At 39.5% G+C, this 17,372-nt stretch overlaps 1 protein-coding gene across 1 annotated transcript; it reads left to right on the top strand.

Moving 5' to 3' along the window:
* On the top strand, positions 1-4,206 carry KCTD12 (potassium channel tetramerization domain containing 12). The gene has a single exon (XM_074962133.1). The coding sequence runs from the start codon at positions 16-18 to the stop codon at positions 988-990; it is 975 nt and encodes a 324-aa protein (XP_074818234.1). The 5' UTR covers positions 1-15; the 3' UTR covers positions 991-4,206.
* Positions 4,207-17,372: the final 13,166 nt, after the last annotated feature.

The raw sequence follows: 17,372 nt of genomic DNA, 5'->3' as shown, positions 1-17,372 counted from the left end.
CGGGCTCGCTCCGGGATGGCCCTGGCGGACAGCGCCCGGGGGCTGCCGAACGGGGGCGGCGTGTCCCCGGCGGCGGGGCCGGGCTCGGGGGCCGCGGGCTCGTCCGCCTTCCCGGAGATCGTGGAGCTGAACGTGGGCGGGCAGGTGTATGTGACGCGGCGCGGCACGGTGGTGTCGGTGCGGGACTCGCTGCTCTGGCGCATGTTCTCGCAGCAGCAGCCCGGCGAGCTGCCCCGGGACAGCAAAGGCCGCTTCTTCCTCGACCGCGACGGCTTCCTCTTCCGCTACATCCTGGACTACCTGCGGGACCTGCAGCTGGTGCTGCCCGAGCACTTCCCCGAGCGCAGCCGCCTGCAGCGGGAGGCCGAGTACTTCCAGTTGCCCGAGCTGGCGCGCCGCCTGGCGCAGGGCCGGGGGGCGGCCGGCGGGGGGACGCGCCCCGCCGCCCTGCACCGCGACGGCTCCCTCTGCCCCGACGAGCCCCCGCCCCCGCTGGGCTCCCTGGAGGCGGAGCCGCCCGAGGGTGGGGGCGCCGCCTCGGCCCCGTCGCCCACCTCCAGCCGCAGCCCCTCGGGCGGCCCGCTGCTCACCCCGTCGCAGTCCCTGGACGGCGGGGCGGGGCGGCGCTCGGGCTACATCACCATCGGCTACCGCGGCTCCTACACCATCGGGCGGGAGGCGCAGGCCGACGCCAAGTTCCGGCGGGTGGCGCGCATCACCGTGTGCGGCAAGACGGCGCTGGCCAAGGAGGTGTTCGGCGAGACGCTGAACGAGAGCCGCGACCCCGACCGGCCCCCCGAGCGCTACACCGCCCGCTACTACCTCAAGTTCAACTTCCTGGAGCAGGCCTTCGACCGCCTCTCCGAGGCCGGCTTCCGCATGGCCGCCTGCTCCTCCACCGGCACCTGCGCCTTCGCCCCCGAGCAGGGCGGCCCCGCCGACGACAAGATCTGGACCAGCTACACCGAGTACGTGTTCTGCAGGGACTGAGCCGGCAGACGCGGCGGGGCTGGGCGTCCCCAGCCCCTCGCACACAGCGCCCCCCTTCCCCCCCATCAACCTCTGCCCTGCACCCCCGCCATGCCCCCAGCTGTGTGCCCGCCCCTCCTCCCCCACCAGATAGCAAGTGTGGAAAAAATTGGAACAGAGGGGGGTGGGGGGCTAATTCGAGCCTATATAAGAAAAAGCCCCAAATATTGGGACTGTCTCTATACAATCGGACATCTCCTCACCTATACAATCGGACATCTCCTCACCCTTCACACAGGAGATGTTCAAAACTCTGGCTGTCCGCTCTCCACCCCTCAGACCCAGCGGGTGAGGGGAACTCCCTCTGCCTTACTCCCAGGGACTCTCTTTCCATAAACTGGGCACTCTACCACACTGAGAATGAGGGGGCGGAGGTAGATCCTATCCTCATGTTTTAACTTCTCCTCCCATCCCATCGTTTTAACTTCTCCTTCTTGCCCCTGTTTGGCAATCTGGCAGATTTACAACTGCCCACCCAACTATGATATGGTGAGTGGGACAGCTATCTGTGATGATGGGTTACCCCTCTTGCTCATGATTTTCCTCCAAGAAGAGTGCATGATTGGTGGGGGTGGGAATGACTAATCCTCCAGGACCAATTACTTCCTTATCCCTTCTTACTCCATCTCCTCTATCCTTCCCCAAAGCCCTGAACTTAGAAACTCTTGAACTGGATCAAGTGTGGCTGGCTGGTGAAGAAGGCTGATGGCCAAGGACAACTATCAAACCAAGTACTCTGGATTATATAAAGCAACAATTTTTCTTGAAACCTTACAGTGCTTGTGAATCATAACTTTCATAGGTGGTGTAAAATCCTTAGTGTCACAAAGTTACCATATACGGTTGAACTACATAAAAATCCATTGCACGTTCCTTAAACTCCTTTAAAGTGGATTGGTGTGACATAAACCGGGCTGGTCAGAGAGGAGACAGAGTGCCTGTTTCCTATGAAAGTGAGATTTTTAGATGTTGAAGTGATACAAGTTTACAAATCCAAGTAAAAACAAGTGAATCCTGCTTGCTACTTTCAGTGTTGTCACTTTAGCACTATATAATTGTTGAAGCTGACTGAAATGCTTCCTCAAATGGCTTTCTTAACAAAATAAATACTGATTTTTAGTTTTTTGTAGCAGTATTATCAGAGAAATCACACTGCTAAGTTCTAAGTAACATTTCCTAGGCATAATAAGTACTTTCTCAAAATAAGGTACAGAACTAAACGCAGACCCAGCAAAAACAGGAGCAACATATCTTCCTTCAATGGGAGTTACCCCTCCTTACAGTAGTGCTGAACTTGGTCTATATAAGCTAACAAGTTTAGAACTGCTTCTCTTCCAGAGGAAGCAGCCATGGCTTTCCGTGGAAGAACAACATACTATATAAGCACAAGCTTTTGTAATGAATGAAGGTTTAGCCTCCCTTTCTAATAAGCAGCTAAGGATCTGAGAATAAAAGCACTTTATACTTCTTGAATTTTAAAACATGAGTTATCTATTCAAGCTTCAACAAAAAAAATTACACCTTTTTAACCATCCTAAACATTCAAGGACTTTAATGGTGCATATTAAAGTTTGAAGTTACAAAGATAAAACTGCAGTTTAATTGGTTGTTCTGACTCTTGTATTTAGAGATCGTACTAGCACTTACAATCTAACCAAAGAGTTTCACATTGGGATTTCAATTTTAAACCTTATTTCCTTTTTCCAAAGCTATAGCTTCAGCTAATATGAAAACTTTTTATTTAAGCAATGTTAATCAGTTTGAGTTTCAGTGCTTTCTCTCTTTTCACCACCTAGTCTCTCAACTAAAGGCATGCATGAAAGTAATACTGAAAATAATTTGCAGTTTTAGTTTTTTATACATTAAGGTAGAGTTTATCCATGTGATTAAGCTGAAAATATACATGAGAGCACCAGGTATTGTCCAGTTGTAGATAATTGTAAAATGAAATATTTTTAAAAGTGAAATATACATTTCAAATTAGATGAGCAATAATAAGATAGTAGTGGGAGGCCAGTGCACCAGAAAACAGAGTGAAAGCTGGTTGTCCTATGCCTTATTCTAAGATGATTTATTTGTGCTTATTTTATCTATACCACAAGTGAAAGGATATTGATCACAGCTAGTAAGTATTTAAAATGTCATTCTTAAGTCAATGACTGTCTTTTTCTAGTTTCTGTTAAGTAACTTTATCTGAAGTATGTTTTTTAAAACTTTGTATAAAATGGGTTTTCAGTAAGTGTTTAAATTAGCTCCAGCTAGTTTTTTTTTAAGAACCTTATACTATGGCTTAATAAATTCATCATAGGAGTTATGAATGGAGGACCATTAAATTGAATTTGAGATTTAGTGTATATACACTATATAAACATTTTACACGAATCATTTAGTTTTTTATTCATTTTAGTGCTACAAAATTTCATAAAGTATATCTAGCCTGAACACTTGCGTATTACTCTGTATATAATATGGTAATGTTTTGATCCATTTCTTATTCCTGCTTCTATGGAGAAAAACTAAGTATGAATATCAACATAATTGTAGAACTAAGTTTGTCTACACTTATTTGCTTGAATGTGAATTATAACTAAACCTCCTGTTGGCTAGATGCCCCCTTAAAATGAAGATACCTGTATTTTGATCAGTGTCTGTTTAATTGCTAGCAGATGACCCAAAAGCTCATATGATTATTTTAAAAAAGAATGGGTGTAAATAAAATCAACTCAAATGAATCATTTTTTCTAATCTTTGTGTTTGTGATATTAAAGACTAACCAGTGACTGGTAGTGAGTTATGGAGCCTTTCACTTATAGGTCTCTGGTTCTAATTTGGACTCAGATTGGTGATGACCTAAAGTAATTAGCTATTTGATAGCTATCATACTTATTTGTAGTCTATGTAAAAACTGAGTTGGTAATTGCAGTCAAATTCCTAGTGGGCAGTCTTCCACTGGACAAGTTACTGACTCTTACTGTCTCTCTCAGAGAGCCTGAGGAGTGAGTGGATGTGGTTGCCTTTAGAGGTAGTCCCTCTCCAGGTTAATGTGGAGGCATGCTAATGGAGCACTGTATACATTTCTGTAATTACTGTTGCTCACTCTTTGCTTGTTCTGTGAATAAATACAAGTCTGATACTGTTAATGAGCACTTTTTTTTTTTTTAAAGGCACTCTTTTTTTAATTAGAAATGAAGGCACAGGTACCATACTTTTATCAGTCTTGTGTGTCAGATGTATCTTTACAACAAATGTTTGATAGGATGTTTATATTTTTATACATGTAGATAATTAATCATATATTCATTTTTTTTTTCACATTGTATAGTGTTGGAAACAGACATCCTTCTAGGAAGATGTTACAGACCAAATTAAATTCTTGTTCTTTTGATACTAACTTAGTCATGTTATTTATACTGTCCTTTTACTTCCGTTAGTGGCAATTTACATTATGTCATTACCCTTACTTTATATTTAATAGCATTAGGTTCACCTCTTTAGCAAAGCTTCCTAACTAGTCTGTAAAACTGAAACATGGAGCAAGGGATAGTATGTGTATAGTGCTATTTCTCTAAGGACATTCGTGATGATGTGGATAAAGATTAGTAATGCTGGTAACATGTCACACACATTCTCCTTAAGATATACAAGAAACTATTGTGGTGCCAACTTTGGTGATAGGCACCATCCATCAGTCTAGAAGAAACCATCATTTTTCAGTAGCTTAATTTGGATAATATAGCTGGCCAGCTGAGATATTAGTATTAGTACCTCATATAACACTGACCTCTAAAGAGGAAAAGGTAATGAGAGCATCTCATGACAAATTTTGTTTGGATTCATTAAAAAAGCAATAAAAGCTTTGCTGCACTGATGGAAGAGTGACTTTATTAACTACTGCTGATATCTCTATAATGCATATTTTAATGTAATGGAAGTGAATTTTGTCTCATTCATGGAAGATTAGTCATTAATTGTTAGTAAAAATCCAAATTTTCCATTACTGTGAAGCATTTGGATATTAAGGGATTTTCTTTAGCTATCCTGTTTGAAGATTTTAAAGAATCAAACTACTGTTCTTTTATAAAATACATCTAAGTCATCTGATTCAGCTGCTTCATGATATTTGAAAGTGTTTCATTATGACCGCAATAATAGTAGAAAAAATATTGACCATAGTCACTTTCTGGCATTGTTAAAGTAGAACTTTTTGCTGAAGTGGAACAATGGCAATCCAGGAATGTTAACTAAGGGTGGGGGAGATTCTATGCTGTGTTCCCAAGCAGCACAGCATACAACTCTCAGCCAAAGAAGTGGGTGGGCTAAAATGGCTTTAAGTTGCTTCCAGGGGGCTGGAGAGGCTCCTGGCATACAAAGTCTTTGGGGTCCTGTCTGAATTTCAGTAGTCTCCCTATGCTGCTCAATATCTCTGCTGCCTAGCCCTACACCAGGGCTTATGAGGGGGTCCTTGGAGGGCAGCCATACAGCTGTTTGCTACAACGTCTGCAGTGGGGGAATCTATCAAATAGGGGCTTTTAAGGCCCTTTTATACCACTCTAACCTCTTTACACCAAGTGAAAGGGCTGGAGTGCAGCTGATCATCTCATCCAGTTCAGTGTATTTCTGCAAACTGCCCTCTAAGCTTTCATTTATCCCTGTTGTTAACTCATCTGTTTGGTTTTTTTTTAAGAGCTTCAATTTAGGCTTCAGTTTTCTTGATGCAAATGCTAGCATTTAACTTCTTCATTTGCAGGAGTCAGTTAAGTTTGCAAATACTAGCATTTTAGTTCTGCAAAATTAAAGGCTATGTTTATAAATTGGGTCCCAATGGGTTTGTCATGCTAGGTGAATAGAACAAAGCCTAAATTTCTAGCCTTGGGTCACAATTATGGTAATTTAAATGTCAATACCACTGTCACATCTAATCTATGGGAACCATGAATACATTTCATACAGCCAAGTTAATCAAATATAAAATTAATCAAATTCTCTTTTGTTTGCTCACATAAATAAGAGGGGTTTAGATCCACAAAGGGGTTTAGGCACTTAACTGCGACTTTAGTTGCCCAAGTCGAAAATGTAGAATCATAGAGTATAAGGATTGGAAGGGACCTCAGGAGGTCATCTAGTCCAACCCCCTGCTCAAAGCAAGACTAATCCGCAATTTTTGCCCCAAATTCCTAAATGGCCCCCTCAAGGACTGAACTCACAACCCTGGGTTTAGCAGGCCAATGCTCAAACCACTGAGCTCTCCATCCCTCCCTCCATTCCTTCAGATTCTTAATGCCTGCTCAGCTGCCACCTGGCCCTATGGGCTCCTAAATTTGTGTTGGTGGGTATGTGCACAGCCCCCAAAGTCTTAATGCCTGGTGCTTAACCCATGCCTTAGTCCCAGCTGCCCCTTGAGGTCACACTTAGCTCCTTAGCATTTCCTTCTGACTAGCTTAGGTGGTTCCATGCTTAGCTTGCTGGTGTAAATACTGGGGCTGCTCAGACATGGAGTTCAAACCCTTAGGTATCACAGGTACCCCAAGTTGGAGGCAATACTGTAGGTGCTTCAACAGCTAGGCATTGTAGGCACTAGCCCTGGTGGGACCCAATAGCAACCCAGCCACATGACTAAGGAAAATATTATTTTACTAAGGCTGGCAGAAAAAGGAAAGGTTTCAAATACCGTAGGTACAGAGACTTAAACAGTTACAGTTCAAAGAGAACAATAGTAGTTCCTGTATGGGCCCCTAGCGCAGTCCAGCTGAGAGTTAGGGCTCTTCAAGCCTAGTCCCTGGGTGTCCTCTCCAGTCCAGTCTGTATTCAAGCAAATATGAGCTTGTGGATTTCCAAGCTAGGTTCAGTTGGTGTCTCTCATTGGGTCCCCTTTGCACGGGCTTCCTTCCCAGTCACTGCTGCTTCCCCAGATGTCCCACACAGACCTGCACCCAAGTGTAATACCGATGAGAAGTGCAGTCAGCAAAGTAACTGAAATACTTCCCTGATGGATTGTATTTTCTAAATGGACAACCTACCCTAAATTCTCAATTACTTAGGGACAATCTTCACTCATTATTATATTTTGCTTTCCACAACCAACTCTCTGTACAACTTTTCATGAGTGATGTACCCAAATACTTGGATGTTAATATCTAAACTGTATTGTTAAATTTATTCACCTAAATTTGGGTTATTGCTGATTATGCACTATATGTATCTTATGACTTTTAAAACAAATTTTATATTTGTGAATAATCTAAGCACTATCCCCAGATGTACAGATACTCTTTTCTTAACCTGTGTATTTAATTTTTTAACGTTAGCTTTAATAACTTTTTAAATCTGGCACTCACAGCCCTCCGTACTCAGCTCTGCATATGGTTCTTGAGGAAATCTTTTCTGCCTTCAGGTTCCTTGCAGCTCCTGGCTATTCTTGAGGCCTCTGCATCCAAACAGAGCCAGGCCACTTCCTGGTTCAGGGCCTTTCCTTGCCAGAGGAAGGGGATATGCAGATGATGGGACTTGTAGTCCTCTGGTTAGCAGCTCCATCACTGGCTTCTCTGAATACTATTCTCGGGTGTCTAACTCTTCCCATGCATTGTACAGTGTTGCCAACTCTCATGATTTTGTCATGAGTCTCCTGATAATTATTGTTTTCCTTAAAGCCCCAGCTCCTGGAGTTGAGTGGATATATGATGATTTCAGCCTTCATTCTTAAAGAAAAAGTAAGTGTGTGGTTTTTTTTTTTTTTTTTTTTTTAAGTCCTTGTGGCTGTGGAGAAAGCTTTGAAATGTGACCCAGTGCACCCTAAAGGGTCAAAAAGCAGAAGGCAAATAAAAACACCAGATCTATTACTTTTACATAATCTTTGATTTTAAAATCATATCTCATGATTTTTGGTGAGCCGGATTTTTGAACATTTGGGGTTGGCAATACTGATTGTATAGGGATCCTGAGCTCTGCTTGCGGTAGTGGATTTCACTAGGCAGTGGGGTGCCTAAAGTTATGCAGAGCCTAAATACCCTTTCTGGGTCCAGTCCAACATGTGTATTCCCCACTCCCCATCTTTTCCAAATTGGAAATAAAATTGTTCTTACAATATTAAGTCCTACACTTCCAGCCGTGAACTTGTTTAGAGTATATTGTAGAATATTTGGTGCGTTTCTATAGAACCTGCTCTAAATTAGCAGCAGTTGGTAAACGTTTAAAAAACTTCCCTTCTGCAGTGGAAATAAAAAAGTAGTGCCAAGTAGATCAGAAAAGCAAGAGAGAGCCTTTAATACAAATTCTGCAGTAAACCCTTTGTGGTTTTGTGCTGACTTTAAGAGGAAGTTTCTTCTGACACTAGCGGGTTCCTCAGACTTTTCATATCTAAGTGATAAATTGAGAGATTAATGGAACATCATTATTAGTATTTGGCAAACTTTTTGGAAGAACTATTCTTGAAGATGCAGGGCTAAATTTTCATTGGTCTGTTTCATGTGTCTTTTCTGGATCTTGACACCGCTTCATTTGAGGGAAAGCAGGAACCCTTTTTCCTCCATTTAAAGAGACTTCGAGGGCTGTAGCTGCTGAGAAATGTGGATGCTAGCAGTAGCATGAGCTGAGATAGATCTGTGGACAGAGTGCAGCTGTGGATAATATCTTGTCATCCTTGCCATTTAACATGTTAACGAAAGAGTCTCCACTTTATCCTGTAGTGATGGGAATGCATATAGATGGTGGAGTGGGCTGTGATTTCTTCAGTATGCTGAGGATACCCAGCTCTGTATCTCGTCTATGCTGGCTATTACAGATTAATATTACTCAATCCACGCATCACACTATGGTTAAACTGGCTGAAGTTTAAACTACAGCAGACAGAAGTAATATTTATAGATTAGGGGAAGCAACTGGAAAAAATGGCACTTAAGTGTGCTTGTTATTCCGGTTTCTAATTTTGGGGTAAAATTAGACCCACTATTACTGTATGTCCCTGGAGCAGCTGTGGCTAAAACCACTCTTTCCCAATCTCCTTCTCCCCCTCCCATACAAAGTAGGGTTCACTGTAGGGATAATCATGGTATCCAGTGCTGGTGAGAAGAGTTGTTTCAGAGTAACAGCCGTGTTAGTCTGTATTCGCAAAAAGAAAAGGAGTACTTGTGGCACCTTAGTTGGTTTCAGGCCTTGCTACAATTATCCATTCTCTACCACCTTCAATATAGATGTCTACAATGAGGTTGGCTATACCTTAAGATCATTCAAAAACTTGTTAGTGTTAAGTGTCTCTGCCTACTTAATAAGCAGTGCTTCACAGAGAGCATGTTACATCAAAGCTGTGTAGACAGCACTGGATTCTGATATAGTTTGGGTTTGATGTATAAAACCCCAAATAGTTTGTTTCCTACCTACCTAAAATCAACTCTCTCCCCTTTTGATATTGCATCAATTGTGACAAATAAAGGTACTTTAACTACAGCCCCCTGCTTTAAAAGGCTGTTGGCAGGAGGTGTTTGTATGTTTTTGGTTTTTGTTAAGGGCCTTAACTCTGGAAATCTCGTGATCCCACTTTCATCCAAACCCTTTTGTTACTGTTTCAAGTGAACAGTACCTCTAACCCTCATGGACTCTGAGTGCACCCTTTCTAGGTCTCAAGCAGTCACCTCTCTCTTTAAAGATTCATAGATTCTAATGCCAGATCTAGTATGCTCTCCTGCATAATACAAGCCATAGAACTTCCCTGAATTAATTCCTGTTTGAACTAGAGGAGATCTTGTAGAAAAATATACAGTCTTGATTTAAAAATTGCCAGTGAAGGGGAATCCACCACAACCCTTGGTAAGTTGTTCCAATGATTAATTATCCTTATTTAAAAAAAATGCACCTTATTTCTAGTCTGAATTTGTCTAGCTCCAGCTTTTAGCCTTTGGAGCTTGTTATAACTTTGTGTGCTACACTGAAGAGCCCATTATCAAATTTTGATCCCAATACACATATTTATAGCCTGTGATCAAGGCATCCCTTAAGCTTTTTTTTTGTTAAGCTAAATAGATAGACTCAAGGAACCCAATCTCTAAGCCATGTTTTCCAATCCTTTAATCATTCCTGTGGCTCTTCTCTGAATCCTCTCCAATTTATCAACATCCGTCCAGTATCGCTACACCAGAACTAGATACGGTGTTCCAGTGGTGGTTACACACTGCCAAATACAGAGGTAAAATAACCTCTCTACTCCTACTCAAGATTCCCCTGTTTATACATCCAAGGTTCCCATTAGCCCTTTTGGCCACAATGTCGCATTGGGAGCTCATGTGCTGCTGATTATCCAGCTGATGATTCTCCAAGTCTCTTTAGAGACATTACTTCCCAGATAGAGTCCTTCATCCTGTAAAGAAGGCCTACATTCTTTGATCCTGGATGTATAACTTTACATTTAGCTGTATTAAAACACATTGTTTTCTTGCACTCAGTTTACTATGTAATCCAGATTACAAGTCAATGATACAAAGCATTTTTCATTATTTACTAATCCCCCAATCTGTGGGTCATCCGCAGACTTTCACTGATGTTTTTATGTTTTCTTTCAAGTACACTTCTTTCAAGTACATTTTATCAAAAAAATTAAAGGGAGGTAAAGTCTCAAACACCCAAATGGTCCAATGGATCCTTATTTTAGTAATAAAGGGGTAACCACAAAAACAGTGTCCAAGCTAATTAAAAAAGGGAATCAACATAAATGTCCAGAGGTCACTCTAAAGCAAAAAATTGCATTGGTAAAAGCACTGCCACTAAAAGAATTAAATACTGTGGGTCAAGAAAAGCACATCTGGTTTACTAACAAAAGTGCAATGATAGTATTTAAAAAAAAGTGTAAAATACACAGCCATTAAGTTAAAAAAAAAAAAAAAGTAATTCAGGGACATTTAGACCATGAATCGGTTCAGCATGCCGAGCTCCATTCAATTTATCAGGTTTTAAGGCAATACAAAAATTCCTCACGGCCCGTGTATATTTATGCTAACAGTAATTTTTGTGTAAAAAATACAGTTTTAAATATATAATTGGTATAAAAATGGGTAAAAAGCAGCAAATAAAAAATATTGCATATTCAAAAAAATAAAAATTAATTTACCAATGGGTAACAAAAAACCCTAAACAGTTAAAGGTGTGACATGTAAAAGCACACAGTAAAGGAATGGGTATAAAAGCCATCTAAAATAATCAGGTAAATACAATAGCCCAACAGCATAACGTAACAGTTATAACCAAAACTAAAAAAAAAAAAGTCTATGCTAACACATCTGAGCCAACAAATGGCACTACAAACCGCCCTACAAATGGCACTACAAACCACCACAAAAAAACCCCCCACCACAAAAGTTCCTTTAATGTAGCCCATCAGTTTATGCATAAAATAGTAAAAAAAAAAAAAAAAAAAAACACTTGAAAAAGGCTGAAACAAGTAGCAAAATAAAAGTATCTAAAAATGTTAAAACATGGGTGCAAAATTGTTAAAAATTGTTAAAAAAAAAAAAAAATGTTAAAACATGGGTGTGCGGTGTGCTCAGGACAAGGCTTGTCCGCCGCACTAGCTACCCAGAATGAACCAACAAAGGCCTGGGCCGTGGCACAAGGTTCAAATTAATTTTATTAATAAATTGCCAAACAAAAATTAAAAATCCAATATTTATTGGTAATAATTCATTTTCAGGATGGGTAAAGGCATTTCCTACTAAAAATAATAGTACCAGGGTAATGTTAATAAAATTGTATGTAAATATGGCACCCCCAAAATAATAAATTCTAACAATAAAAAAGCCTTTGTAAAAAATTTTTTTACAACAATAATACAAGCCTTAAATATTAAACAAAAGCTCGGTATACCATACCCACCTCAGGCCAAGTAGAGTGCATGAATCACACTATTAAGGAAGCGCTCCAAAAAATAGTAAATCACACAAAAAAACCCTGGCCAAATAAACTGCCTCTAATTTTGGCTGCCATCTGCAGCAGTAATAAACTAAAAACAAAAATTCAACCCTTTCAGATTCTGTTTAAACATCCAATGTGCCTAATAATTAATCCTAGTTACCTAATACAAAATCATAAAAAGCAGCTCTAATATAACCCATCATAATTATTTTCATTAGCTCTAACAATTACAAAAAAATAAAACCACCATCCAGTATAAAATTAATCAGGCCATCAAACACAAATAACAAAATTTAAAAACAAAGGGCCACAAAAACAGCCCTATAAAAAACAAAAAAACAAATCATATACCTTAAAATAAAAAAAAATAAACTCAAATAAATACATATTTCACAAATTAAATTATTTACATAAATAATAATGTTTAAATTCTTGCAAAAAAATAAATAAATCCCAACACCCAAACACAAAGCACTGCTTAACCATCACAATTTTAATCCACAAAAAATAAAACTCCAATGTAAGGTATGGCTTTACCTGCTTCTAAAAACTTTTAGTAAAAATGCAGCCCTCCTTATAAAACCTAAAAGTAATTAAAAATAAGTTCAGTTCCTTTTCATAATTGAAAAATAGTCTCATTCAAAAGCAAGCAAATAATACTATAAATTTAATACAAATAATTCTAAAAAACGTAAAAGCAACATAAAATATGTGGCGGTGGCTAACCACCATCTCCTAGCTGCTATATAAACAACAAATAAAAAAAAACCAAAAACTGCCTTGGCCATAAAATGTAGTAAAATGCAACTTCTTAGTTTAGCATCACTTAAACATAAAATGTTTTGGGTAATATCTAAAAATGTTCAAGTATTAATGCATCTTTTAAAACAACAAAAAAAGGTCCTTGTTCAATACCTACAAATATAAATAAATTCAATATATTTCCAGCATAATTAAGCCTAATTTGTTATTAGGTAAAATTATTGTTAAAATTGCTCACCAACAATCTATAAAAACAAAAATATAAAAAATAAGCTCACTCCCAAATTTTATCATAAAATCCTTTTGGCTACCCCAGGTTATAAAGCAATATATTACTATAAAACAACTAAATAAAATATAACCCACTCAAGTATTGTTCTTAAGGGGTCAAGAGGGACATGTAGTAGTAGGATTTTATGTTTGTATTTTGTATAATAAAAATTTATTTTGTATAATTTAAAATAAATAAGATAATAATGTCGCATGTATTAAATGTATTGATGTATGATTTGACCATATCCTGCCAGCCACCCTTTTTGAGTAGCAGAAAGGAATGGCCTAATGTGCCATTGGTAGAGATGCATCAGCCACAATTTCTTTGCGTCTGGACTGATTACAAGGCAGTAACAGACCTTTGAGGGTCACCACTTTGTTGTAGGTTTAGCATTTTAAAATAAGTAAAAGAATGCCGTGATTGTTTTTCTTCTGCATTGCAATTTGATGTTCCTGTTCAAAATGTTCTGTGTAAATTAATTCTGCTTTGTGTGTAAATAAAAAATAAATAATTGTAAAGGCCATCACTGAACCAGATGTTCTAAACTCCCCCCAAAACAAACACAAGGGCGCCAAAAGGCTGCAACATGCCCCTATTAACATATATTAAAAAAAAGCAAATTATCAATAAAAACAAAATAACTATAATCAAAACCAGCATAAAATAACTCCCTAAAAAACTTAATTTAAAAAAAAAATTAAAAAAAACAAGCACTCATCAAACAACAACTAATTACAGCATGATGGTGAAAAACTCATTGGTCCCAATAAAAAAAAATCACTTTATAAACAAAATGCCTTGCCATTAAACTTTAGGTTCGTCCTGCCAAAACTTTCCCAAAGCATTGTGTCGCGACCAACAAAACCCGGCTCCTACCTACCCATAATCAACCTAGCTAGCCACTAAATTAATCCAAAGTCTAAACTATAACATCAACCAACAAAACTCTCTCTCTCTCTCTCTATATGATTAAATGCATATGCTAATTATTATATCTTCAATAAACGTGGCGTATTGCCTTTTCTGCTAAAAAAAAATCCCATATGCTTCTTATAAACATAACATCGGTATCTCATGCTATAAGGCAATACCTAAGTGTTTGCTCTATAACTGTAAAAGGTTTGTTCTGAAATTTTGTAACTCACCAAACAGGAACAAATCTTCACCTAATGCAATCTACTGGATTCCTACAGAAGGAATTATCTCCTGCCCATCAGGAAGGACTACTGAATCCAAATGGGTCATTGTGGAACAAAGACTTTGTTGAGTGCTCCCCTACCCATCCATGAAGAGGTTATATGCAGAAGCACTTGTCCCATTTGCTTGGACTTCAGGAAGGGTGGGTGGGGAAGAATCCCTGACCAGAAGGACCTGGAGTCTGTTTATGCTGTTTGGACTCTAAGGGGCAAAGCTTTCTAAACATAAGCAAGAGATCCCAAAGCTGCTTGGCTTGGGTTAGCTCCAAAGGACATAGAAGCTTGCTTATGATAGATGCTTCTATTACCTTTTGAATTTAAGCTTGCATCTCATTTGCGTGTATATGCTTACCTGCTTTAACCTTATAAATAATGCTCTCATTTCTTTTTCCTAGTTAATAAACCTTTAGTTAGGGCTTGTCTACACTAGTGGTTCACAACCAAGGGTATGCGTACCCCTGGGGGTATGCAGAGGTCTTCCGGGGGTACATCAGCTCATCTAGAACAGTGTTTCTCAACTGGGGGATCATGGGATGGGATTAGTGGGGCTGCAAGTGCAGGGTTGGCATTAGGGGGTGGCAAGAAGAGCAATTCCCCGGGGCCCCAAGCCACAGGGAGCGCCACAAAGCTAAGTTACATACTTCAATATTTATTTTCTATGGCTATTTCATTTGCTGTAATGGAATAATTTTAGAAGGAAAACACGTTCTCAAAAGCCTTACTTTGTCTCAGTACAGATTCCCTTTATTTTTTTTTGTAACAATGCTGACTAATGTAGATGTATTTGGAATGAGTTTTCCATACATGTTCAGCATGGCCAAAAATAAATATCTGAATAATCCACACCCCTGAGCGACGCAAGTCACACTGATCTAAGTGCTGGTGTAGACAGAGCTTCTCTTGTGGAGGTGGAGTAATTAAGTTGATGGGAGAGCTCGCTCCTGTCGGCTTAGAGTGTTTTCACCAGACGTGCTACAGTGGCACAGCTGCATTGGTAAAACTGCATCGCTGTAGCACGTCTAGTATGGACTACCCCTTAGTTTGTTATAGAACTGATTACAAGCATTGTCTTTGAGGTGAGCTCTACAGTGCAAATTGACCTGAGGAAAGTAACTGGTCCTTTGGGACTGGGAGTAACCTGAATATTTTCTGATCTTTGGTGTAAAGTGACCATCTGTCACAGAGTCAAGCTTGCCTGTGTGGCAAGATAGATTGGAATGGCCAAGAGGACTGTCTGTAACTCCATGTTAAGGCTGCACGGTGCCTGCCCAGTGTTTGCACTTGTTACTTGGTTGGTGAAATCTAAGTATAGAACTCACAGCCAGTTTGGGGTTTGTGTTCTGCTTCTTAACAGTCTGCCCTGAGGTTGATATTCTTGCTCTTGAGCCACTCCAGACAGTGTGACATACATAGACCCTATGATCAAGGCATACAGGCCCCTCTAAGTACATCAAATCTAACAAGTAAATGAGATTTTAGAAATAAATTGCAGTGAAGTCATAGAACACACAAATTGCCATACTGCATCAGATCATAGGTCTGTCTACTCAAGTATCCTCTCTCCAACTGTGGCCAGTACTAAATGCTTCTCAGGAAACTGCATAAAGCCCACAAATGTTCTTCATCATGTATTCCACTTCTGGACACCTGCAGTTATCATCAGCCCCTCCATAATAACAATTACCATTACATAATTAAATCAGCATCCTTGGGCAAGCCTTTTGGTAGCACTGCCTCTATTCTCCCATTTTTTCTGGAGAAATAAGGATGAACTCTCTTGTCCACTATGTGATGTTGCCATCTGGAGAGATCATGTTGCATTACTTTGTTCAAAACAATATTTATTTTCTATGGCTATTTAATTGCTGTAATGAAACTATTTTAGAAGGAAAACGCTTCCTAAAAGCCTTACTTTGTCTCAGTACAGATTCCATTTATTATTTTTGTAACAATGCTGACTAATGTAAATATATCTGGAATGTTTTCCATGCATGTTCAGCATTGCCAAAAATAAATATTTTTAGGTACAGCCACATTTTCAAAAATGTGTCTTTTTAAGGGTTGCATCTGTGCTAAGCCCCAACAAGCTGAACAATTTATTTCTAGAAGAAAGCACCTTAACTTAAACCTTATTTCTGTAATCTTTCAGAACATCTGAGATTTTCCCTCCTCTGCATCTTTCTCAGTTATCAGTGTCACCCAAATAAGAGATGACACCATTTAACTCTCTAAGACATTTGGGTTGCAATCTTTTCCCTTTGAAAAAAAGTGGTAAAACTATCAGTGACTTCAGGAGGCCAAAATGTGACTCCTCATCCATCACTACTACTTCTTATGCTATCTCTTCATATCTGAACAACTGTTTGTGTATTTTCAGAGGTGATCCTTTTTAAAAATCTGGCTCTTGGAGCAGGTTTAGTTTTGTATCCTTAGTAAATTAATCTTGTGGTTTTGTAACTAATGGCATACTGGGCCACCTAAAACCTGTAGTCCATAGTAACTTTGTAGGACCAAACAAATTCTACTACACATGCACACCATGTGCAGTCTATTCACTGAACTCCAAAGGTGGAAATTATTCTCTTCTCTTGTATTTCTTCTAACTGTGTTTCTATGGGGTCCTGCAAATTGTAAGGTTAAAGGATAAGCCTTTAGAAATTGCACTTTCAACCATGTGCAGCTTTGCCATTACCCCCTTATTAACTACATGTCTGTATTAAATTTACATTTCACTTTTTAATTTCCCTTCTGGAATCACAGTGTTCCAATGTGAGCTCATTCAGCCAATTTCCTCCAGTCAAAGGTAAGAGACATGGTGAGAAATTACCTTTGTAATGTACAGTGACCTGCAGGCATTCTAATACTTGTCTTTCTCCCTAACTATAGTTTTTCAAAGCTGCATCAATTTCTCTTGATTTATGATTAATCAACATTTATTTGCATATTTCTGGTGTCCACGTATCTATTTCCATTCTCATTTTCACATCATTTCTATTTAACCCAATATGGAGTATTTGAGTCCTGTTTGCACATTGCATATAGTTCTATTAAATAAGTAATATAGAAAAGTCACTTTATTCTAAGATGAGCTCCTCAAAATGTAGAGCTAGTGAGGGAGTTCATGATTGTAGGTATTATGGATTTCCTTTTCTGGGTGTGCAACAGGCCCTGACAGTCTGTCCCCATTTCCAACAGGTCAGAGTTTCTGTTCTGCAGCT

The sequence above is a fragment of the Natator depressus genome, chromosome 1, assembly GCF_965152275.1.
Source record: "Natator depressus isolate rNatDep1 chromosome 1, rNatDep2.hap1, whole genome shotgun sequence".
Lineage (NCBI taxonomy): Eukaryota > Metazoa > Chordata > Testudines > Cheloniidae > Natator > Natator depressus.
This window is presented reverse-complemented; position numbering and strand designations above follow the sequence as displayed.

Bases quoted from the DNA above. Each gene is read 5' to 3' on its own strand.
- KCTD12 (XM_074962133.1), top strand. From the start codon at position 16: ATGGCCCTGGCGGACAGCGCCCGGGGGCTGCCGAACGGGGGCGGCGTG.